Raw genomic sequence first — 26,079 nt, 5'->3', positions numbered from 1 at the left:
GGAATCTGGAGCATAGATCAAGCTATTGGAAGAACTCAGCGGATCATAAGTGCTAGGAGCATAATTAGGACTTTTGGTCCATCAAGTCCACCCAGCCATTCAATCATGACTGATTTTTCTTTCCCCAACCCCATTCTCTTGCCGTCTCCCCTGACACCCATACTAATCAAGAATCTATTCATCTCTGCTTTAAAATATCCATTGACTTGGCCTCCACAGCTGTCTGTGGCAATGGATTCCACAGATTCACCATCCTCTGACTGAAGCAATTGCTCCTCATCTCCTTTCTAAAAGTATGTCCTTTTATTCTGAGGCTTTGGCCTCTGGTCCTAGACTCTCCCACTATTGGAAACATCATCCCCACATCCACTCCATCCAGGCATTTCACTATTGATTAATTCAGGCAACATGTGTGGAAGGAATAGACAGACTGTTGTGTCGTGACTGTTGTCCTATGAAAGCAGTTGAAGTAAATGAGATAACAAACTTTCAATTGCAAAAAAGGCAAACATGTAGAGGCAAGTGTTTACAGGTAGTTGCAGTGCTCTTAATTATTTTATTGACAGTGATGAAGAAAGATAAAATGATTTACATTTGCTGAAGCATGCTTCACATCCTCGGGACATCTTGGAAATTTGTACAGATCTACAGGTATACAGTTGAGAGCGGACTGAATGGTTGCATAATGGCCTGGTTGGGCAACTCAAATGTTCAGGAATTAAAGAGACTACAGAGAGTGGTAGACGCTGCCCGGTCCATCACAGGCACTGTCCTCCGCACCATCGAAGCGATGTACAGGAGGTGCTGCTTCAAAAAGGTGGCCAATATCATCCAAGACCCATACCACCCTGGCCACACTCTTATCTCACTGCCCACCATCAGGTAGAAAGTGGAGGAGCTTGAAAACTGTGACCACCATGTTCAAGAACAGCTTCTTCCAAGCAACCGTGAGGCTATTGAATACCACGCAGCGGTAACTGCAGCAACTATGATGTGGAGGAAGGAACTACGATGCCGGCTTAGAAAGGTTCTGACAGTCTATCCTATTGATGCCCCATAATTTTATCTACATCTATGCATGGTGCATGGTGGAGAAAGAGAACAGAACATAAACAAGTTGGCTCAGTCCCAAGTTGGCTCATGGTTGCTTATGTCACCCAGTCCCTTCTTCCAAACTCGGAAACAAACAATATTCTCGCTGGTCAGATTTGATAGATTGAGATAGAGAAGTACAGCACCACCGGGCCCGTGCTGATCATGAACCACCCATTCACCACTAAACGTGAATTAATTCATCAGGATTAATTCAATGATCCCATCAATCCCATCTTATTCTCCCCACATTCTCATCAGATTCTACCACACACGGGGGGCAATTTTTTGTAGAAACCAGAAAACCACACGGTCACAGGAAGAGCATGAGGGGACCGCCCAGAACCTCGGCTTCGGCGGCGGCACAGCGCTGAAACGCTTTTGCGGAGCCCGGGGCGCCGCGCTGAGACCGCCGAGAAAAACATCGTGGAGCTGCGGGTCTGTGGAGCGACCAGCCGCGGGCGCTGAACTTTACATCGGGAGCCTGGGATCTCTCGCCAAGATCGCCAGTTGTGGAGCTCCGTCCGGCGCGGCCTTGTTGGCTTCGGAAGCCGCGGTCTCCGGTAAGGGACGCGGCCGTTCCAGGGTTCCCATGCCGCTGAGAGGATTCTCCCGACGCCGGAGCACCATCACCCGGCGAGAACGGCCTGGAACATTGGGCCTCCGTAAAGGCAACTGCGGAGGCCTCAATAGGCCCGACTATGGGTGGACATGGGATGGGGACTGGACTTTGTGCCTTCCCTCATAATGGAAACCATTGTGGGGGGATGTTTTTATGTTTAAATCTCTTATTACTGTTATGTCTGTATTCTTTCTTTATGTGCTGCATTGGCAAGAAGCATTTCACTCCACCTAGGTGTATGTGACCAATAAAATAACCTTTGAACCTTCAAACTCCACTCAGAAAATAGCCGGAGGTCAGGATCGAACCCTGGTCTCTGGTTCTGTGAAGCAGTGGCTCTACCAGCTGTGCCACTGTGCCGGACACAGTGTAGACCAACTGCCAGGGAGGGAGTTCCATGATCTAGACCCAGTGAGGTTGAAGAAATGGCGTTACATTTCCAGGTCAGGATGGCGTGTGACTGGCAGGTGATCCTACAGGCGATGGTACTCTCATGTGCCTGTTGCGTTTGTCCTTCATGCTGGTAGATCTCATGGCTTTGGGACGTGCTTTTGGAGTGGTCTGGGTGAGCAAACACCATGAACCAGGGATGGAGGGAGCTGTGGTTGGAGCTTTGATGGTGTCAAGCTTCTCGAGGGTTAAATGCAAAGTACTGGAGTAACTCAGTGGGTCAGGCAGCATCTCAGGACATGGATAGATGACATTCTGGGTCATGTCCCTTCTTCATACTCACAAGAGTTGTTGGGTGCTGCACTCAATGCAGGGGAGAGTATTGTATCGCACTCCTGCCTTGTGCTCTGTATATTTAGAGATATAAGGCTATTAACCAAAGAACAATTTGGTTGGGATTGCAGGTTTGGGAAGCTAGACAAAAGTGATTGTCAGAAGCATGTTTAGCATTGGTCACTAATTTTGGGCCACTTCACATAAGCGCTTATAAAAATATGATGGAAGCTATTTGAAACTGGGAGGTTCCTGAAGTTTCTTCTTGGTGTTGAGCTTGTAGATGGTCTGGTAGCCATCATCCCAGGCATAGAGTTGCCGCTCCCGAGGGTTGTAGTGGATCATGGAGTGCTTGCCGTAACGCTTGGGGAAGTACAGGGCGGGGAGGTCGGCGCTGGTCACCGTATCAACAACGTCGTAGATGCACTGGACGTGGGAGCGGCTGCCGAAGTGGGTGTTGTAGACCACGTAGAGGGTCCCGCAGAGCATGAAGGCTGCCTCGGCCCCCTTGCTGGTGCAGGAGGTGTCCCAGGTGTGCTCCACCGCCAGGTTGCCCTGGTCCAACTTGGTGAGCACGATGGTGCCGTCGCCGCTGTTCTCCGGCTCGGCGTGGATGGCCCAGAGGCCCTGCTCGTCCAGCGCCAGGTCGATGAAGGTGCCGGGCGTGAGCTGGTAGGCGGGGATCCGCCCGGCCCCATTTAGCAGCATGCGGTCGCTCACCGTCCCGTTCCGTATGTCGTACTTGATGATCTGGTTGAGCGTGCCATTGGAGTGGAAGTAGAGGAAGCCATTGTGGACCACGTGGCCCGTCCCTTGCCACGCCAGCGGCAGCGTCACCCTCTTGGGCGCCTGCCTCCCCGTGCTGTCCATGAAGGCCCTGATGCCAACGAACTCCACGAACGATTTGCCGCTCGTCCCGCTGAAGAAATAGATCTTGTGGAAGTCCCGCACCGGGTCCTTTATCCAGGAGCCCTGGGCCTTGCCCGCCTTCTTCACGATCTTCAGAGACTTGAAGCTGGTGAGCATGTTGTCGCAATCTGCAGAGGGTGTGGACAGAGGGAAGAGAAAATAGAAAACAGAAATAACTTTTCTTGTCAATAAGATGAGAGAGTGGGGGGACCTCATTGAAATTTACCTGGATAAAGTGGATGTGGAGAGGATGTTTCCACTAGCAGGAGAGTCTAGGACTATAGATCATAACCTCAGATTAAAAGGACGGACCTTTAAGATACTCCTAGATGAGGAGGAACTTCTTTAGAGGGTGGTGAACCTGTGGAATTCATTGTTACCGAAGACTATGGACAATGGATATTTGGCAACCTTTTCACCCAGAGAATAGTCTGTAAAGGAAGCTACTGTATAAAAGTGGATATTATTACGACTTTTAGAAGACTTTGTAGAGATTCATGGATGGGATGGGTTAATGAGGCTGTGGGCCAAATGCAGACAAATGGGACTAGTCAATACGTCGACTTGGTCAACATGGACAAGGTGGGCCGAAGGGCCTGATTCCAGCTGTAAAGCTCAATGATTCTAAATGGTGCGAGGTTTTCAAACCAGCATAACAGCTGGATTGATGCCCCATTGGTAAAGTCTTTCCAAGTGTTTAGTTTGACCTCGCACTACATTGTATCAGTGGGCGAACCAGTTCCAGGAACTGCAATTGAATCCAGCTGTTAGCAATAGCTGGCGCCATGTTCTGAGTGCTCGACTAACTATTGGGAATTGAAAGTGGATTAACAGAAGGATTAATATTTGGCTGCATAACTCTATGGGTTGAAACTCCCAGCTGTGTGCATATCCAATGAGGAAACATGTCCAACTTGCTTTCCAAGCGGAATGCAAAATGCAGAGAGGTTCTCAATGAGTCAGGCAGCGCCTGCGGAGGGAAATGGACAGATGATCTTTCGGGGGTTGAACGTTCTTCTGATTGATGGAATAGGGGGGAGAAAATTGGCAAAAAGAAAATGACACAAAGTGCTGGAGCAACTCAGCGGAGTAGGCTGATCCCAGGATCTGTGGAGAACAGGCAAGTGGTAGGTTGATACAGGTGAGGAGGTTTTGACTGTCGGATGGACGGAGTAAGTGACAAAGTCCAGAAGTGAAAAGGAGAGAAAAGGGTATCCGACAAGGAGAGGAAAAGAGTGAACCCAGAAGAGGGATATGTGTGGAAGGGGTCAGGGGGAGTTAAAAGGGAAATGGGACACTCGGAGATGTGAGATGAGCTTACAAAGGAGGGGAAAGGAGCAGGAGATGGTGGAAGGACTATAGTACATGTTTATGATTGAGCCTTCCACAGTGTACAGATACATGATAGTCCGAGGGTCACCAGTGAGGTAAATGGTAGCTCAGGAATGTTCTCTAGTTGGTGATAGGATGGTTCAGTTGCCTGATGCTGGGCAGAAATGGTCCCTGAATCTGGAGGTGTGCGTTTCCACATTTCTGTACCTCTTGCCTGATGGGAGTGGGGAGAAGAGGGAGTGATCGGGGTGAGACTAGTCCTTGATTATGCTGCTGGCCTTGTTGAGGTTACTCAAGACAGACTGAGGTAAGGAGACGCTGGAGGAGGGATATCAACCCTGTCAAGGTTTGTAGATGTGTTCAAGAAGGAACTGCAGATGCTGGAAAATCAAAGGAACACAAAAATGCTGGAGAAACTCAGCGGGTGCAGCAGCATCTATGGAGCGAAGGAAATAGGCAACGTTTCGGGCCGAAACCCTTCTTCAGACGGAGGTTTGTAGATGGTTGGATCAACTTTGGTACAGGTAGGGGGAAAGATTTGTCTAGTCCAAACTGTTGCTTCAGTGTAACAGGAAAACAATCCTGATCAGACTAATTAGGATTAAGTTTGTTATTGTCATGTTTACCGAGCTACAGTGAAAAGCTTTGCATGCTGCCTAATCAGATCAGATAACACCACGCATAAATACATCAAATCAAACTTGTAATTCAAGCTAAGAGATCCAAGCTTACAAAATGTGCAGGAAGGAACTGCAGATGCTGGTTTATGCCAAAAATAGTCACAATGTGCTGGAGTAACTCAGCGGGTCACATTATTATTCCGACCTGAAGCGTCACCTATTCCTTTTGTCCAGAGGTGCTGCCTGATCCGCTGAGTTGCTCCAGCATTTCGTGTCTATCTTCGAGATCCAAGCTTAGTTCAGCCTAGTTTGTTTAGAGATACAGTGAGAAAACATGCCCTTCGGCCCATCGAGTCCACGCAGACCAGTGATCACCCATACGCTAGTTCTATCCTACACTCTAGGGGAGAATTTACAGAAGCTGATGAACTTACAAATCTGCATGTCTTTAGAATGTGGGAGGAAACCGGAGCACCTGGAGAAAACCTACACGGTCACAGGGAGAATGTACAAACTCAGTATGGTACAGATAGCACCGGTGGTCAGGATTGAACCCGGGTCTCTGACGCTGTGAGGCAGCAACTCTACCGCTGCGCCATCGTGCATTTCCTCTGACAGATCATTCCATATAAACATCACCCTCTGTTAAAAAGTTGCCCCTTTGGTTCCATTACATCTTTCCCCTCTCACCGTAAACCCATGGGCTTGAGTCCCCTATCTTGGGAAAAAGACTGCATTCACCCTATAATAATAATAATAATAATGGATGGGATTTATATAGCGCCTTTCTAATACTCAAGGCGCTTTACATCGCATTATTAATTCACTCCTCAGTCACACTCGGTGGTGGTAGGCTACTTCTGTAGCCACAGCTGCCCTGGGGCAGACTGATGGAAGCGTGGCTGCCAATCTGCGCCTACGGCCCCTCCGACCACCACCAATCACTCACACACCTATCTATTCCCTTCATGATTTAATTGCGTGTAGAGCGACAGTCAAAAGCGGTTATCGTTAAGTTCTGTGACAGGAAGTCACACATCTAAATAGGGCCAGTGTGTTTCCGATTTTCATTTCATTTGCCTCTTTGCTGGTTTGAATTAGGTGAGGACATTTCTACGGCAGAATACTTGCTGTGATGATCTCATAGAGGTGTATAAAATCATCAGAGGAATAGATTAGGTAGACACACAGAGTCTCTTGCCCAGAGTAGGGGAGTCAAGAACTGGGTGGCATGGGTTTAAGGTGAAGGAGGAAAAATTTTACAGGAATCCGAGAGGTAACATTTTCACACAAAGGGTGGTGGGTGTATAGAGCAAGCTGCCAGAGGAGGTAGTTGAGGCCAGGACTATCAAATAGAAACATAGAAACATAGAAAATAGGTGCAGGAGTAGGCCATCCAACTCAATATCACAACATTTAAGATATGGGGAGAAGGCAGGAACGGGGTACTGATTGTGGATGATCTGCCATGATCACATTGAATGGTGGTGCTGGCTTGAAGGGCCGAATGGCCTACTCCTGCACCTATTGTCTATTGAAGCAATTAGACAGGTGCATGGATAGGAGAGGGATATGGGCCAAACAATATGGGACTGATGTAGATGGCACATGTTGGTCGGTGTGGGCAAGTTGGACCAAAGGGCTTGTTTCCACACTGTATGACTCTCTGATTCTATGACTCTCTGATTCTATGACTCTAAGATTGCGATGTGTGCTGAGAAGGTGTTACTGGAGTTAAATTCGGAAAATTAGTTGTGGAATCCAGTCTAAAACTGTCAGTGTATCTTATTAACACTGCTGCAGTTGGCAAACCAGCCTCCTGCCCATGGCACGGGGAAACCTCTCTGATGATGCAATGCAGGGAGGTGGGTATATGAAACATGGTGCCAGAGGTTGTAGTTGAGGCAGTACAGGGGCAGCACAGTGGTACTGCGGTAGAGTTGCTGCCTTACAGTGCCAGAGACCGGGGTTCGACACTGACTATGGGTGCAGTCTCTATGGTGTAAAACCCTTCCCACCCATGCATCTGTCCAAGTATCTTTTAAATGTTGTTATCGTACCTGCCTCAACTACCTTCCCTGACAGCCTTAAACAACCTTAAAGGTCAGGCCCTCGAGTCCAGGCCACATCCTCAAAAATCAACTTTGCGCTCTGTGCAGCTTCATGACATTCTTCTTATAGCAGGGTGACAAAAACTGACACAAATCTCCAAATTTCAAGAGAGAGTTAGATATAGCTCTTTGGGCTAAAGGAATCAAGGGATATGGGGAAAAGCCAGAACGGGGTACTGATTTTGGATGATCAGCCATGATCACATTGAATGGCGGTGCTGGCTTGAAGGACTGAATGGCCTACTCCTGCACCTATTGTCTATTGAAGCAATTAGACAGGTGCATGGATAGGAGAGGGATATGGGCCAAACAATATGGGACTGATGTAGATGGCACATGTTGGTCGGTGTGGGCAAGTTGGACCAAAGGGCTTGTTTCCACATTGTATGACTCTCTGATTCTATGACTCTAAGATTGCGATGTGTGCTGAAAAGGTGTTACTGGAGTTGAAGGGCTGGCTGTGCTGGCTTGAAGGGCTGAATAGCCTGCTCCTGCACCTATTGTCTATGTATCTATGACTGATGAAGGTCATTGCCCCAAAAGCCATTGGTGTACTTGTGCACAATTGTTGTCCCATTGCCCCATAGCACCCTATCCACCTGTGATGCCACTTTTAGGGAACTATTGCCTGCACTTCCAGATCTGTCTGCTCTACAACATTCCCCAAGGCTCCTACATTTACCGTGAAGGTCCTGCCCTGGTTTGTCTTCCCAAAATGCAACAACTCGCACTTATCCGCATTAAACTCCATTAAACGCCATCCCTTGGCCCACTTGGCAACTGATCACGATACTGTGGTCATTCTTCAAAACCATCTTCACTGCCTATGATATTACCAACTTTGGTGGCATCTGAATACCTGCATTTCTACGCTTGGATTGCTGTCTCTGGGGCACTGGAGATTGAGTAGAAACCTGCTAGAAGTACTGTATATAAATATTATTCCTCATCATTCCAATTCCCAAAGATTACAGATCTAATCATGGTAAGAAACCCTTCTTCCAGGAATTACCATCCAATATCAGTATATCACGTTTTAGATATTGCTATTGGTTTATTATTGTCACCTGTCCCGTGAAAAGCTTTGCTTGCATGCTACCCAGTGAATTCATACTACACATGAGCACCCTCAAGCCATACAACTTGTAGTACAAAGAGAAAAATGGCAGAGGTGAGAATATAGCCTGAAGACTGCAACAACCAGGTTTAGGAATAGCTACTTCCCCACAGCCATCAGGCTATTAAACCTGGCTCGGACAAAACTTTGATTATTCATAACCAATTATCTGTTATTTTCACTTTATCAGTTTCTTTATTCATGTGTGTATATATTTATATTATAGTATATGGCCACATTGATCTGTTTTGTAGTAAATGCCTACTATGTTCTGTGTGCTGAAGCAAAGCAAGAATTGCATTGTCCTATCATATAACCATATAACAATTACAGCACGGAAACAGGCCATCTCGACCCTTCTAGTCCGTGCCGAACACTTATTCTCCCCTAGTCCCATCTACCTGCACTCAGACCATAACCCTCCATTCCTTTCCCGTCCATATAACTATCCAATTTATTTTTAAATGATAAAATCGAACCTGCCTCCACCACCTCCACTGGAAGCTCATTCCACACAGCTACCACTCTCTGAGTAAAGAAGTTCCCCCTCATGTTACCCCTAAACTTCTGTCCCTTAATTCTCAAGTCATGTCCTCTTGTTTGAATCTTCCCTACTCTCAGTGGGAAAAGCTTATCCACGTCAACTCTGTCTATCCCTCTCATCATTTTAAAGACCTCTATCAAGTCCACCCTTAACCTTCTGCGCTCCAAAGAATAAAGACCTAACTTGTTCAACCTTTCTCTGTAACTTAGTTGCTGAAACCCAGGCAACATTCTAGTAAATCTCCTCTGTACTCTCTCTATTTTGTTGACATCCTTCCTATAATTAGGCGACCAAAATTGTACACCATACTCCAGAATTGGCCTCACCAATGCCTTGTACAATTTTAACATTACATCCCAACTTCTATACTCAATGCTCTGATTTATAAAGGCCTGCACACCAAAAGCTTTCTTTACCACCCTGTCTACATGAGATTCCACCTTCAGGGAACTGTGCACAGTTATTCCTAGATCCCTCTGTTCAACTGCATTCCTCAATTCACTACCATTTACCATGCACGTCCTATTTTGATTTGTCCTGCCAAGATGTAGCACCTCACACTTATCAGCATTAAACTCCATCTGCCATCTTTCAGCCCATCTATCAGGGACACATGACAATAAACTCACTTGAACTTGAACTAGTGTTACAGCGAGTGGTGTTACAGTTACAGAGAAAATGCAGACAGGAAAAAGTGCGAGGGTCGTAATGAGGGAGGTTGAGAGGTCACAAATACTGCCTGGCTTCTGGGTGGACTGTTCACTGGTCTGGTATTAACGGGGAAGAAGTTGCTCCCGAATCTGGAGTCATGTTGAATAACAATAAACGCTGACGGCAGCAAGGGTACAGCCTGTAAATCAGGACAGGGACTTCATTGTCCATCACCAAGAATGGCTTGACAGCACCAGCACTGAGCCAACTGAGTCAGTCCTGACATAAACTATGGGCAGACTGGGTCCGTGGCACTGAAGAGTGAATGAAAACAAGGGATAAATCCATTTGACATCATCCTCACCGAATGATTTGTGTCAGTTAGATTTGTCCATGACACCATTGTAACATTTTATTCCACACTCTGTTTATTTTCTCTTTTGCCCCAACTGATATACTCATGCATGGCATGATTTCACTGGATAGAATGCAAAATAAATATTACCATTGTATTGCGGTGTTGCTAAACTAAACTAGTCAAATGACTCGTGAAGGACAGATGGGAAGGAAGACTTTACCAAATCCCGACATATTTCCTCATCTGCAATGTCTCTGCCCAGATCAAATGCCCAGTGGGGTGGCACGGTGTCGCAGCTGTTGCCTTACAGATCCAGAGACCCGGGTTTGATCCTGACTACGTGTGCTGTCTGTACAGAGAGTAACATACGTGGGATTTCTCCGAGATCTTCGGCTTCCTCCCACACTCCAAAGACGTACAGGTATTTTTGGTTAATTGTGTTGGTATAAATGTAAAATTGTCCCTAGTGCGTGTAGGATAGTGTTAGTGTGCGGGGATCGCTGGTCGGTGCAGACTCGGTTTCTGCACTGTATCTCCAAACTAAACTAAATCAAATGACTCTCGACATTGGCACTGGACAAGTTCTCAGACAACTGCCGCTTTGTTAGGTTGCAACACAGCCCATTTGTTCAGATTATGGCCAAAGGAATCTGGATGAGAAAAAGGGAAGACATTGAACTAGTGTGAGTAGCACCTCACACTTATCAGCATTAAACTCCATCTGCCATCTTTCAGCCCATCTATCAGGGACACATGACAATAAACTCACTTGAACTTGAACTAGTGTTACAGCGAGTGGTGTTACAGTTACAGAGAAAATGCAGACAGGAAAAAGTGCGAGGGTCGTAATGAGGGAGGTTGAGAGGTCACAAATACTGCCTGGCTTCTGGGTGGACTGTTCACTGGTCTGGTATTAACGGGGAAGAAGTTGCTCCCGAATCTGGAGTCATGTTGAATAACAATAAACGCTGACGGCAGCAAGGGTACAGCCTGTAAATCAGGACAGGGACTTCATTGTCCATCACCAAGAATGGCTTGACAGCACCAGCACTGAGCCAACTGAGTCAGTCCTGACATAAACTATGGGCAGACTGGGTCCGTGGCACTGAAGAGTGAATGAAAACAAGGGATAAATCCATTTGACATCATCCTCACCGAATGATTTGTGTCAGTTAGATTTGTCCATGACACCATTGTAACATTTTATTCCACACTCTGTTTATTTTCTCTTTTGCCCCAACTGATATACTCATGCATGGCATGATTTCACTGGATAGAATGCAAAATAAATATTACCATTGTATTGCGGTGTTGCTAAACTAAACTAGTCAAATGACTCGTGAAGGACAGATGGGAAGGAAGACTTTACCAAATCCCGACATATTTCCTCATCTGCAATGTCTCTGCCCAGATCAAATGCCCAGTGGGGTGGCACGGTGTCGCAGCTGTTGCCTTACAGATCCAGAGACCCGGGTTTGATCCTGACTACGTGTGCTGTCTGTACAGAGAGTAACATACGTGGGATTTCTCCGAGATCTTCGGCTTCCTCCCACACTCCAAAGACGTACAGGTATTTTTGGTTAATTGTGTTGGTATAAATGTAAAATTGTCCCTAGTGCGTGTAGGATAGTGTTAGTGTGCGGGGATCGCTGGTCGGTGCAGACTCGGTTTCTGCACTGTATCTCCAAACTAAACTAAATCAAATGACTCTCGACATTGGCACTGGACAAGTTCTCAGACAACTGCCGCTTTGTTAGGTTGCAACACAGCCCATTTGTTCAGATTATGGCCAAAGGAATCTGGATGAGAAAAAGGGAAGACATTGAACTAGTGTGAACGGGTGATCAATGGCGTGGACTCAACTGTTACCATGCTCCATCCCTAAACTGAACAGTGTTAAGACAGCAATAAACTAGAAAGAAACCCCAGGAGCATCTTCTATGGACAACCAAGGAGCAGGGACAGATGCTTTGGCACTCTCTCAACTTGCCGTCAGATAGTGGACAGTTTTCTCGAGGGAAAGTCATCTCGATGGGGGAAATGGAGGAGCACATCTCACCTGAAGTCGTGCGGAACTTAGCTCTCCTCTTCTGTTCCTGTTGGATTTCCGCTTCAGCCAGCTTGTCGTCGATCTCCACGCACGGTTGTGTGGGCTGCTGAGCCTCCAGGTAGTCAATGTCCTTCTCCATCCTCCCGATCCTGGACCCCATAACCTCCATCTCATTCTTGAACTCGGTTTTGTAAATGCTCAGTCCATCCAAACGGAACATGATTTCTTTCCGGAAGTCTCTGAACTCCCTGACATTCTTGTTCATGTCTTGGTTGCATTTCTCTAGCCTTTCCTGTGGATTAAAGTGAATTCATGACGTACTGTAATGCCTTTAGTTGTGACTAGCCATTTGAAACATCAAATGACCCTACAAGCTTACAAGGGATGTAATTCTGAAGCTCTATTAGGTGCTGGTCAGGCCGCATTTGGAGTATTCCGAGCAATTCTGGGCGCCATATTTGAGGAAGGTTGTGCTGGCGCTGAAGAGGGTCCAGAGGACATCTACGAGAATGATCCCAGGAATGAGTGGGTCAGCATATGATGAGCATTTCACAGCACTGGGCCTCAACTCACTGGAGAGGGGACCGCTTTGAAACTTAACAAATAATGAAAAGCCTGGATAGAGTGGATGTGGAGAGGATGTTTCCAGTAGTGGGAGAGTCTGAGACCAGAGGTCATATCCACCAAATTAAAGGACGTTCCTTTAGGAAGGAGGAATTTCTTTCATCAGAGGGTGGCAAATCTGTGGAATTCATTGCCACAGGCTGTGGAGATCATCAATGCATATTTTTGAAGGCAGAGATACATAGATTCTTGATTAGTATAGGTGTCTGGGGTCACGGGACAAAGGCAGGAGAATGGGGTTGAGAGGGAGAGATAGATCAGCCATGATTGAATGGCGGGGAGGCCTGATGGGCTGAATGGCCTACTTCAGCTCCTATCACTTATGGACTAATGAACCTATTCTGCACAACAGTTGTATTGTCATCAGAGATAGCCCGATGCGACTTCACCCAAAATATGAAGAGTAGGATATGATGGTCATTGAGTCGTACGGCAGGGAATCAGACCCTTCCAACCACCTTGAACAGGCCACGCCAACCTACTTGGAATACTGGGCCCATCCCAATTGCCTGCATTTGGCCTTGCCCTCTGAACACTTCCTATCTAAATATGTCCAAATGTCTCTTAAAAATTGTAATTGTATTCACTTTTATAGCTTCCTTGGACAGCTCATTCCAGATACAGACTACTCTCTGTTTGAAAAAGTTGCCCTGATGTCCCTCAATTACAGGAAGGCTCTGGAGAAGGTGCAACAAGGTTTACAAGAACTCTTCCTGGATTAGAGGATATAAGCTATAAGGAGAGGTGGGACAAACTTGTATTGTTTTTTTATCTGGAGTGTCAATGGATCAGGGTAGACTTGAATGAAGTATATAAAATTATGAGAAGCAGAGATCGGATAGATCTTTCTACCAGGGTGGAAATGTGAAAGACTATAGGGCATAGCTTTAACGTGAGAGGGTCAAGGTTTAAAAGAGATGCACAGGGCAAGCTTTTAGTGGTGGGTGGTTGGAACATGCTGCCGGGGAAGGTGGTGGAAGCAGACACAATAATATCTTCCTCATTGGTGACCCTCGGACTATCCTTGATCGGACTTTGCTGGCTTTACCTTGCACTAAACGTTATTCTGTTATCATGTATCCATGCACTGTAGATGATTCGGTGGTAATCATGTATTGTCATTCCACAGATTGGATAGCGCGCAACAAAAAGCTTTTCAATGTACCTCGGTACACATGACAATAAACTAAACTGAACTGATCGTTGGATTTTGTAGATAAGGAAGGATATTTGTTCATTCCCTCCGTAGATGCTGCCTGACTCATCTAGTCCCTCCAACACTTAGTCTTTGGTTCCTGATTCCAGCATCTGCAGTTTCTTGTGACTCCGAAGCATATGCTATCTTTGGATTCACTTTGGATAAAAGCCGCATGGATATATGCAGGGAATGGAGGGATATGGATCATGTGCAAGCAAAGGAGATTAGTTTAAGATGACATCACGTCTGGTGCAGACATTGTTGGCCTCTTGACCTGCCCCAGTGTTGCACTGTTCTATGTACACGAATACATTCCACAATTATCTTTAACTTCTTGATCTTCTGCAGTCATTATAATAACGATTGATTGCGAGGAACTGGTTTGCACAGCAGTATGTTTGTGTAGTGGTCAAATTACTCCAAGGATAGTTTGCACTCTGGGCTATTTAAGCAGGGTTCAGATCCCACCAGAGCAATACAAATTTGAATTCAATTTTGAGCTTTTAAATAAGTCTGGAATTTCAACAATAACATTGCGGCCTCAGTAATTGTGACCATGAAACTGTTGGATTGCAGTAAAAACTCATCTGGTTCACTAGTGTCCTTCGGGGAAGGAAATAAGGGGAGACGGTAAACATTGCCACTGCCAGCGATGATCACATGCTGGGAACAAATGGGTATGAAGGAAAGTAACCCTTTCTCGGTTAGAATCTTACTCAAAACAACTGCCAGATGCGAAGAAACGAATCATTGATTCACCAGTGAAAAACAAAGTGCAGGAGGATCTCAACGGGTCAGGAGGGAGTGGGCAGGCGAAATTTCGGGTCGGGACCCTTTTTGAGTCTTCCGTCGACCCGATACTTCATCTGTCTGTTTCTCTCCACAGACGCTGCCTGATCCTTTGAGTTCCTCCAGCAGTTTGTGTTTTGCTCAAGTTTACAACAAGCTTTCTTTATGTCCTGATCTGAAACACCTTCTGCCTATTCCCTCCACAGATGCTGCCTGACCCGCTGAGGAATTGGACATGTCCACCCTTGAGTTTTAAAGAATGAGAGGTGATCTCATTGAAACATAGATAATTCTCACAGGGCTTGACAGGAGTGACGTGGAGTTGATATTTCGTCCCTCAGACTGGGGTGTCCACAACCAATAATTACAATCACAAATTTGGAGATCAAGCCATTCAGGAAAGGGATGAGAAGTATTCTTTTCATCCAAAGGACAGTGAAACTTTGGAATTTTCTTTCTAGGAGACCAGAGGAGGCTCAGCCACTTGAGAATATCAAAGACAGAGACCAATAGATTTATGGATATTAAGGAAGTCAATGGCGATTAATTCACTGAGATAAAAGATTAGACAGGATCCTACAAAATGATGGAGCAGGTGAGCAGTTTCAATTTTTCATCTTCTTACATTGTCAGGTGCCTGTAAAAGATGCCATAATACTACTTTGAAGAAAAGTTGTGGCCATTTACCTGGATATTTACGTCAACACTTATTCCTCAACTAATGTTACCTGGTCGTTGTCACATAGCTCTTTATGGGATCCTGCTGTGCCCAGATTGGCTGTGGCATTCACGTTTGGTTTTGTTTTGTTTTGGTTGCACACCGTACTATGGTTTTGCCCCTATTATAGTCTGGTTCCTTACTAATAATAATAATAATAATAATAATAATATAATAATAATGATAATATATTTTATTGTCATTGCACATAAGCGCAACGAGATTTGGTATGCGGCTTCCATCCGATGTCATAACATAAATAACTAATAAAATTTAGATTTAGATACCCCGAGAACATGGATTGTAAAGAGAACAGTGAACTAGTCAAAACAGTTCAAACAGACTAAAGTGCAGATGTGTCTGTGCGACGTGACCATCCGAGGGAGACAGTCCAGGGGGGATGGGGGCCGCCACTCAGAAGGGCCGGTTCAGAGCCGCTATAGCTCTGGGAATTAAGCTGTTCCTGAGTCTGGAGGTTCGGGCGTAGAAGGCCTTGTAACGTCTGCCGGAGGGAAATAGTTCGAACAGTCCATTACAAGGGTGTGAGGAGTCTTTATGGATGCTGATGGCCTTCCTAACCCTAACCCTATTACTGATAATCAATTTATTGTTCTATTGATTATTGTATATTGTATCTGGTATTACATTAACAGTTCTGTAAAGCTGCAGCATAATAATTTCATTGTTCCATTGCCAGTACTAAATGCCAGTGAAAATCTCTTGACTCTCTGATCAGACGGTAACGTCCAAATGACCAAAGGTCGACGTAAAAGAACGCTTCTTCATCTTCCTTCTGGTTTAGAAGCCAATAGTTATAATCCTGTTTCCTCTGGTTGGTAAACTTTCATCACCAGCTTGATGAAAATCCCTTTAAAATAAATCTTTCCCCACCCCCTGCTTTGCCTGGAATGAAAAATGCTATTGCTGCTGTGAAATATCAAGATTAACCAGAAGAAAGTCACAAACGCCAAGTGAAAGAGCAACACACAACAAGGAATACATTTCTTCTTTCAGCCTCTGTTCCAAGACACAGGACACTTACCTCAAGGAGTATGATGCGCCTCTCGATATACTGCATCAGTAATGCATCTTGAGTCATGCGTTGGGCTTGTCCAAACACTTGAGTTAGAAGCAGCAATGTCAACAGCCTTGGAGATACCATGATTGGGATCCTTCTCCCAGAGACACGCGAGAAATATAATGAAATGCCAGCCCCCGCTGTTTGTTTAGGTTGAGGATTCTTAGTTTTCGCCTGACTTGCATGCAGCCACCAAGTTACAGTCCTTTGAAATTTATGCAGGGAATGCAGAAAAGCAAATGGATTTGCAACGTTCAGTTTCCCAGATGCTGGAAAGGCAGTACTTGATGCAGACTCACCTCCCCTGTTCTGTGTGTGAAGGGTGCATTTGTTCATAGAGTCAAAGCTTTCTTTCACCACACCATAATTGTTTCCATGTGCTCGGGGATGACTCATGCAGACTCCGAACTGGCCAAATAAAACAGCAAAAGGTATTTTAATTACACTGCGGGGACACGGACAAAACCAACACTGCCTCTATAATGGGGTGAAGCGTGTGGAAAATGGTTAAAATGACCCAAATTAAACAACAGAATCTGTTATTCAGTCGACTCCTGCTAATTGCTTTGAAACATTCTCCTGTTTACTATTGTGGTTAACTGGGGAAACATTTTGTGAAGATTCTTCAAGGCTGTGTTCCCTTGTGTGTTTATTGTGTATGTGTATTTGTGTGTGTGTGCATGTGTCTGTGTGTGTGTGTTTGTGTGCATGTGTTTGTGTGTGTTTGTGTGTGCTGGTGTGTGTTTTTGTTTGTGTGTGTATTTGTGTGTGTGTGTATGAGTGTATTAGTGTGTGTGTGCATGCATGTATGTGTGTGTGTGTGTGTGTGTGTGTGTGTGTGTGTGCGCATTAAGAGGTGATCTAATTGAGATGTTTAAAGAAGAGGAAAGTGAGGTGAACACCTCTGTCCTCTCCCGGGAGAGCCCACAGTACGGGAGAGCTGGTCTTAATGTTTGAGGCAGGCCATTTGTGTAGCACCTCCTCGCACAAGGGCAGTGGTAATCTGGGAATCTCTCCCCAAAGGAACTGTAAATAAGGATTTTAAATCAGAGCGTCAGAGGGTCTGTAGCTCAAAAACATGCCCTTTAGCCCACCATGTCCATGCCAGCCTATTTACCCAGCCTATTTAACTTCCTCTTTTAAACATGGTCATTTTTAGTTTAGTTTAGTTTAGAGATAGTGCAAAAACAGGCCGTTTTGGCCCACCGGGAGGCTCTGACCAGCGATCCCGCACATTAACACTATCCTATACCCACTAGGGCCAGTTTTTACATTTACCAAGCCAATTAACCTACATAACTGTACGTCTTTGGAGTGTGGGAGGAAACCGAACATCACGGGGAGAACATACAAACTCTGTACAGACAGCACCCGCAGTCAGGATCGAACCCGGGTCTCCGGCGCTGCATTTCGCTGTAAGGCAGCAACTCTACAGCTGCGCCACTGTGCCGCCCTAATTATGACCGATTTCACTACCTCTTTTAGCAGCACAGTCCAGATAACAACCATTCTTTAAGTAAAAAAAATTTAACCCCTTAAAACTCATTCCTGTCACCTTAAACTACGCCAACTTTTTTTTGAAAGGAAAAGGATTTTGACCATCTACATGTCTCATAACGTTACACACTATCAGGTTACCTCTCAGCCTTCTTCACTCCAGGGAAAATAAGCCCAGTTTATCTATCCTCTTCCCACAACTAAAGTCCTCTAATCCAGGCAACTCCTCTGTGCTCACTCTAGCACAATCACATTCTGCCTATAGTGTGTGACCACCATTGCACATGTTACTCCAACAGTGGTCTAACCAGTGCTTTGTAAAGTTAATTATTACACAACCAAAATGGATAGATAACCATCTGGTGTGGAACCACTAACATCTAATTATATGTTTGACTATATTGAAGCTATGGCCAGATAAAGTCAAAAAAAGTCCGTGTGACTGGTGATTTATTTTTAAATGTGCCTGTTAATAGTTTATGTCAGTGATGAATCCAAATGGACTTGCAAGATAAAGTCAAATAAATTTTGATTAAAGATAGTTCTAAGGGCTCCAATGAGGTAGATGGTAGCTCAGGTCCGCACTCTAGCTGATGAGAGGATGATTCAGTTGTGTGGTTGCAGCAGGGAAGAAGCTGTCTGTGAGCATGGAGGTGTGTGTTTTCACACTTCTGTACCTCTAGCCTGATGGGTTGGGAGAAGAGGGAGTGACCAGGGTAGGACTGGTTCTTGATTATGCTGGCGGCCTTGCCGAGACAGCCTTAAGTGTAGACGGAGTCAATGGAAGGGAGGGTGGTTTGCATGATGGGCTGGGCTACGTCAATGACTCTCTACAATTTATTGCAGACTTGGATGGAGTTGTTCCCAAACCATGCTGTGATGCATCCCGATAAAATTCTTTCTAGGGCGCATCTATAGAGGGTGGTGAGGGTTGTCGTAAACATGCCGAACTTCCGAAGCCTTCTAAGGTAGTCGAGTTGATGTGCTTTCTTAGCCGTTGCTTCGAGGTTCTTGGTCCAGGACAAATAGCTGGTGATATTCTGACTATAGACAATAAACAATAGGTGCAGGAGTAAGCCATTCGGCCCTTCGAGCCAACACCGCTATTCAATGTGATCATGGCTGATCATCCCCAATCAGTACCCCGTTCTTTCCTTCTCCCCATATCCCCTGACTCTGCTATCTTTAAGAGCCCTATCTTGCTCTCTCTTGAAATTATCCAGAGAAATGGCCTCCACCACCCTCTGAGGCAGAGAATTCCACAGACTCACAACTCTCTGTGAGAAAAAGTGTTTCCTCATCTCTGTTCTAAATGGCTTACTCCTTATTCTTAAACTGTGGCCCCTGATTCTGGACTCCCCCAACATCGGGAACATGTTTTCTGCCTCTAGCGTGTCCAAACCCTTAATAATCTTATGTTTCAATAAGATCCCCTCTCATCCTTCTCAACTCCAGAGTATACAAGCCCAGCCGCTTCATTCTCTCAGCATATGACAGTCCCGCCATCCCGGGAATGAACCTTGTAAACCTGCGTTGCACTCCCTCAATAGCAAGAATGTCCTTCCTCAAATTAGGGGGCCAAAACTACACACAATACTCCAGGTGTGGTCTCACTAGGGCCCTATACAACTGCAGAAGGACCTATTTGCTCCTATACTCAAGTCTTCTTGTTATAAAGGCCAACATGCCATTCGCTTTTCTCACTCCCTGCTCGTAAGAGGTCATAAGAACTTGAGGATGTTTTAACCTAAAGGTTGCATTTCTCCATGGAGGGCTTGGGCAAGTTCTTGTAATCCTGTTCTCTGTCCACCAGGTTAAGCACTCGCCTGGCAGAGCTTGGAACTCAATGCTTGTATCAGGAGCACAGTGTTGGGCATGTGAGAGACACCAGGACAGCTAGCTCCACAAAGCTGAGCTCTTCTGCACTTCCCCTGCCTAACCCAGAGTACAAATATGTTATAGTGCCATTTATAGAAAAGAATGCCACTGGGACGCAAGCACCTTGTTGACTGCCTAACATTTTGCTCCTTACTGCAATCATCCATCACCATGCAGTCTCCTGACTGTGAGTGCTGCCTGATTAAATAGATCAGCCGGTTTCTACTTTAGGTTCTTTACTCCCTCAGGCTAACTCAACCTGCAAATGCTAGGTCTCAGGGGCAAGCAAAGTTAATAAAGTAAAGAAAAAAAACGGCTGGCCACGCGACATGATACACATCACGTGTAATGCGACACATTCAGTTTCCAGGATCGGTATTCTTTAACACGGATCATTTGCGCAATGTAATTAATGTAATATCTCAATATATTAATAAGTATATAATTTCGCAGTGAATGTTTTATGGAGCAATATTAAGCAATGTAAGAAGTTTTGAAGCTTTGGAAGTAACTCCTGCTCTGCAGTAAATTAGATGCAACATACAGGAGTAACTCAGCGGGCCAGGCAGCATCTCCAGAGAAAAAGGAATTGGTGACGTTTTGGGTCAAAACCCTTCTTCAGACCCGTGACGTCCCCTATTCCTTTTCTCCAGAGATGCTGCCTGACCCACTGAGTTACACCTGCATTTTGCACCTAATTTACGGCAGAGCAGGATTTAATTCCAGAGCTGCAAAACCGACCAGCATTTTGCGTCAATTTTCGGTGTAAATCAGCATCTGCAGTTCCTTCCTACACATTTTCTCTGCTCTGCCAGCAGTGACTGGAATTACATTATACAATTTGGGGAAGGAGTTGACAGGGCCAGAGAATGAGGTTCAACACTGACTGTCTGTATGAAGTTTGTACGTTCTCCCCGTGACCTGCGTGGGTTTTCCCCAGGTGCTCCGGTTTCCTCCCACACTCCAAAGACTTAGTGGTTTGTAGGTTCACTGGTTTTAGTAAAAATTGTAGATTGTCCCTAGTGTGTAGTGTGTACTAATGTATTTGGCACAGACTCGGTGACCGAAGGGCCAATTTCTCTGCTGTTCCTCTAAGCTAAACTAAACTAAATATGGTATGTCAGAACCACTCTCTGGTTGGTGATAGAATGTTTCATTTGCCTGATAACAGCTGGGAAGAAACTGTCCCTGAATTTGGAGGTGTGCATTTTCACACTTCTGCACCTTGTGCCTGATGGGACAGGGGGGAAGAGGGAGTGACCGGGGTGAGACTCGTCCTTGATTATGCTGCTGGCCTTGCCGAGGCAATGTGAGGTATCTGAAGTGACAATCCACACTGTGGAAATGCATGTTCCCACTCTTCTTCCTCCCTTTGGTGTGCAGCATATAGCTGATTTAACAGTAATAACATTAGCACAGTGTTTTTTCCAATTGGATACATCACTGACATAAACCATTAACAGGTAAATGTAAAAATAAATCACCAGTCACACCAGTAGATGTGCAGTGTAACTGATTAAATTAAGAACAGGAGCAACTTGGCAACACTTCTTACTCACTGAACATGTGTCTCACTAAGGGTCTATTTGCTTTTTTAGTTTTGTTTCGTTCAGAGATACAGCGCAGAAACAGGCCCTTCCGCCCATCGTGTCCGCACAAACCAGCGATCCCCGCACACTAACACTATCCTACACACACAAGGGACAATTTACACTTATACCAAGCTAATTAACCTACAAACCTGCATGCCTTTGGAGTGTGGGAGGAAACCAAAGATCTCGGAGAAAACCCTCACGGGTCACAGGGAGAACGTACAAACTCCATGCGGACAGCACCCGTAGTCGGGATCGAACCCGAATCTCTGGGGCTGTAAGGCAGTAACTCTACCGTTGTGCCACCATGTCTTGTTGTGTAACAGAATCGTTCAGAGAAATGCTTCCCTGATACTGCTCATCAACAGGCTTTGATATACTGTACATTAGTTTTCAAAGACTGTGAATCATCTTGGAGGAATTGTGTGAGTTGGAACAGTTCCAAGACATTTCTTTTAACAAACCCATTGATCAGGATCAAACTGCCTCTCTGGCGCTGTGGGGTAGCTGCTCTACCAGAGGTGCAGATGGTAGAGCTGCCTCATAGCACCAGAGACCCAGGTTTAATCCTGACCTCGAATGCTATCTGTGTGGAGTTTGCACATTTTCCCTGTGACCGTGTGCTCCTGTTTCTTCCCACTTCCGAAAGACGTGTGGGTTAATTGGCCTCTGTTAAATTGTCCCCAATCTTGGTAAAATTGTCCAAGAATGTATTATCTTCAACCCGTACATCAAGAGCAGAGGGATAAATGTTTATTAGATCTCCTGGAAAGGCAGACAAGGTCTGGACTTCATTTTGAACCAACCTGCACAACCCTAATCCCACCCCAGCAACACAACACTACAGATCATCTCTTGCATGACCATGGACTGGTTTAGCTCATTGTATTTTGCGCGGCCTTGCCAATGTGCAGGAGGCCACATTGGGAACGCAGGATGTAATAGGTGAGGTTAGAGGAGGTGCACCTGAATCTCTCTCTCTCTCTCCTGGAGGGAGGCGAGGGAGGAGATGTAGAGACAGGTGTTACATTCCCTGCGGTTGTACCGGGGGAATGGGTTGGTCTGGGTGGGAAGGGATGAGTGCACAAGTGGAGTTGCGGAGGGAGCGGTCTCTGCAGAAGGTGGAAAGCGGTGGAGACAGGAAGATATGACTTGTGGTGGGATCACATTGGAGGTGACGGAAATGTCGGAGGATGGTGTGTTGGATATGGAGACTGGTGGGGTAAAAGGTGACAACCAGGGTTAGTCCATCTTTGTTCTGTCTGGGGAGAGGGGGGTGAGAGCAGAACTATGCGACACAGAGGAGATGGGGGTGAGGGATCCATCTATGACAGCAGTGGGGGGAGGGGGGAAACAATATTTACCATACAACTTTGTGTCCTTTTGTGAAGTAGACGTGACTTGACGTGGTTTCTACATGTACACAAAGTGGAATCCAAAAGCAGAGGGTTTTGTGGTTTCTAGATCTCCAGGGAATGCAGACGAGGCCAGGACTTCAGAGCTGGAGACATGAGTTTGATTCTGCCGAGGACATCACAGTGCGGTGACTGTAACAACCGCAGGATTAGTGGGAATAGTCCATTGGACCCCTCAAGACATCTTCGCCATTTAATACAATCATGGCTGATTTGATCTTGGCTTTCAAAGAAGGAATCTCCGAGATTCATGAGAAAATAAAGAGCGTTTGTAGGATGGTGAATCTCAGTGCCTTTTTGGAAAAGGAAATGGGGAATGGGGCTAGTTTAATGAAAGTAACTTAAAGGTCACAATAGATAAGACCAGAGCAGTAATTAGAGTAGGACCGCAAGTTAATTAGAACAAAGAAGACTAGGTATGGGATTTAGAATGAAGAACTATTTTCAGGATAAGCAAGATGTGATAAGGGCAAGAATACAGGCCATCAAGGCTATCGATAAGAATGATTAGATAATTGCTGTTAGGCTACTTTTGTATAAATCAATACCCAATGGTCACAAACCCCAATTAAGAACAGGATTTTGATGATTTATTGTGAAACCGTAGGATCTGAGTGGAACGATTGTAACACAAACACCATAAAATGTAAGATGTGGAATGAATTGCCAGAGTAACCTATAGAAGTGGACATGACTATGACTTTTAAATGACATTTGGACAGATATATGGACAGGAAGAGTTCAGAGGGATATGGGTCAAATGCAGACAAATGGGTGTTAGAGATTTTGGGGAGAAGGCAGGAGAATGGGGTTGAGAGGGAAAGATGATCAGCCATGATTGAATGCTGGAGTGGCCTTGATGGGTCGAATGGCCTAATTGGTGGTTGTGGGGGAGGGAGTTGTGGGTGAGGGGGGGTTTTGTGGAGGGGAAGTGGGGGAGGAGGGTGTGGGGAAGGGGGGGTTGGGGGAAGGGGTTGGGGGAGGATGGAAGGGGGGTGTGGGGAGGGGGGATGGTCACAGCAGACGCAGCTCGCACTCTGCTCATCCCGCACCTTCAACTTTTGGCCTCACGCAGCAGATCCCGGTCCCACTCCGGCTTCCGGTTCAACTCAGTAGATTCAGGCTCGTCGTGCTGATGGCCACAGAAGCTGCCCGCACACTGCCCACTCTCCGCACGCTGCTCAACACACTCCGCCCCTCAGCTTTTTATTCTCCTCGCCGCAGTTATTGACAGCAGGTGCCAGAAGCGATGGTTTTTACGATTTTTAAACCTTCATAACTTTTAAACTATTTCACCGATCGGAAAAAAACTTATTTGACTTGCAGCAGAGGAGAATGGTGAGTAAGGTGGTGAAAAATCGTAGCGCTATGGGGGACAGTTTTTGCGCAAATTTTAAAACAACACAAACCGGAAGAGGACAAGATGAGAGTTTTAGTAATAGTATAGTATAGATAGAGAAGCAGGTAGACAAGATGGAGAAGATGGTGTATGACATGCTTGTCTTCATCGGTCAGGATATTGAGTGCAGGAGATGGGATGACATGTTACAACTGTACAAGGCCACATTTGGAGTATTGTGCACAAATCTAGTCACACTGCTTTGGGAAAGATGCCAATAAACTGGAAACGATGCTAAAGTGATCTATGGCAATGGTACCGGGACTAAGGGATTTGAGTTATGAGGAGAGGGTGGATAGGCTGGAATCTTTTTCCGTGGAGCATAGAAGGCTGAGGGGTGACAAGATAGAGTTATATACAATTATGAGGATCAGAGATAAAATAAGTCGCCAGTCTTTTTCATGTGTTCAGAGGTTTAAGGTGGGGGGGGGGGGGGGGGGGGGGGAGGGTGGAGGAGATTTAAAAAGGTTGTGAGGGGCAACTTTTTCGCACAGAATGTGGTGCATACATGGAACAAGCTGCCAGATGAAGCGGTTAGTATTATTACAGCATTTAAAAGACATTTGGACAGGTCCATGGGTTGAATATAGAACATAAAACATAGATCACTGCAGCACAGAACAGGCCCTTCGGCCCACAATGTCTGTGCCAAACTTAATGGCAAGACCATAATACCTGTACCTAATTCATATTCCTGCATTCTCGGCATATCCATGTTCCTATCCAAAAGTATCTTAAATATCATTATCACATACAAAAGCTTTAGAACAATGTGGAGCAGGCCCAGGAAGATGGGTTAGACTTTCGAGACACAGTGCAGAAACAGGCCCTAACGGCCCACAAAGTTCACGCTGGCCAGCAATCACCCCGTACTCTAACACTATCCTACACGCTAGGGATATTTTACAATTCACCGAAGCCAATTAACCTATAAGTATGTCTTTGGAGTGTGGGAGAAAAATGGAGAAATCACACACAGTCACAGGGAGAAACTCTGTACAGACAGCACCCGTAGTTAGGATATAATCCGGGTCTCTGGCGCTATAAGGCAGCAACTATACCGCTGCGTCACTGTGCCACCAATAGGTCAGCTGGACAACTTGGTCGGTATTGATAGGGTTGGGCTGAAAGTCCTCTTTCCTTGCTATCTAACCCGAAAATGCAATCACGGTAATTCAACACAGGCTTCACGTGGTTAGCGGCTGTGTAGTGGTGGGAACAGCATGCCAAGGGCTCCCATCTAGTGCAGCACCAGTTGTAAATCCCACCCTGCCAGGCTTCCAGAGCTGGAAGGTGATAGTTAACCTACTAATGAGAAAAGTATGTGAGCAAGAAAGACAATTTTGCTGCATTCACACTGCTGCCACTACAAGAGTCTCCATTGTTATCACTATTGTTACACTTCATTCTACAAATCACAGCAATGCTGTAAATGTGCCCCATGAGACCACAACATTAAACCCATGCTTTATATTACAGTTTCAGACCCTCGAGCTGTCTGAACAGAAAGCTTCCTTGCTTGTACCGCCTTGGCAAATTAGCCTCTTTGGAGCTCTTGTTCTGAAAGTCATTATAATGCGAACTTAAATCAGTGATTTCCTTGCAAGTGTAGACTGCACGAAGAGCAGTGGATTTATATGGAAGACAGACACAAAATGCTGGAGTAACTCAGCAGGAAAGGCAGCATCTCTGGAGGGAAGGGATGGGCGACGTTTCGGGTCGAGACCCTTCTTCAGACCGAGAGTCAGGGGAGAGGGAAACT

The 26,079-nt window shown here is 45.7% G+C and overlaps 1 protein-coding gene across 1 annotated transcript; it reads right to left on the bottom strand.

Annotated features, from left to right (window-relative positions):
- Nucleotides 1-1,951: 1,951 nt before the first annotated feature.
- olfml1 (olfactomedin like 1) lies at nt 1,952-16,861 on the bottom strand. The gene is made up of 3 exons (XM_033038810.1): nt 16,501-16,861; nt 12,139-12,421; nt 1,952-3,474 (listed from the first exon to the last, which is right to left on the bottom strand). Exons 1-3 carry the CDS (start codon nt 16,618-16,620, stop codon nt 2,669-2,671), a joined length of 1,209 nt encoding a protein of 402 aa, XP_032894701.1. The 5' UTR covers nt 16,621-16,861; the 3' UTR covers nt 1,952-2,668.
- Nucleotides 16,862-26,079: the final 9,218 nt, after the last annotated feature.

Source organism: Amblyraja radiata, chromosome 20, assembly GCF_010909765.2.
Source record: "Amblyraja radiata isolate CabotCenter1 chromosome 20, sAmbRad1.1.pri, whole genome shotgun sequence".
In the NCBI taxonomy this organism is placed as follows: Eukaryota; Metazoa; Chordata; class Chondrichthyes; order Rajiformes; family Rajidae; genus Amblyraja; species Amblyraja radiata.
This window is presented reverse-complemented; position numbering and strand designations above follow the sequence as displayed.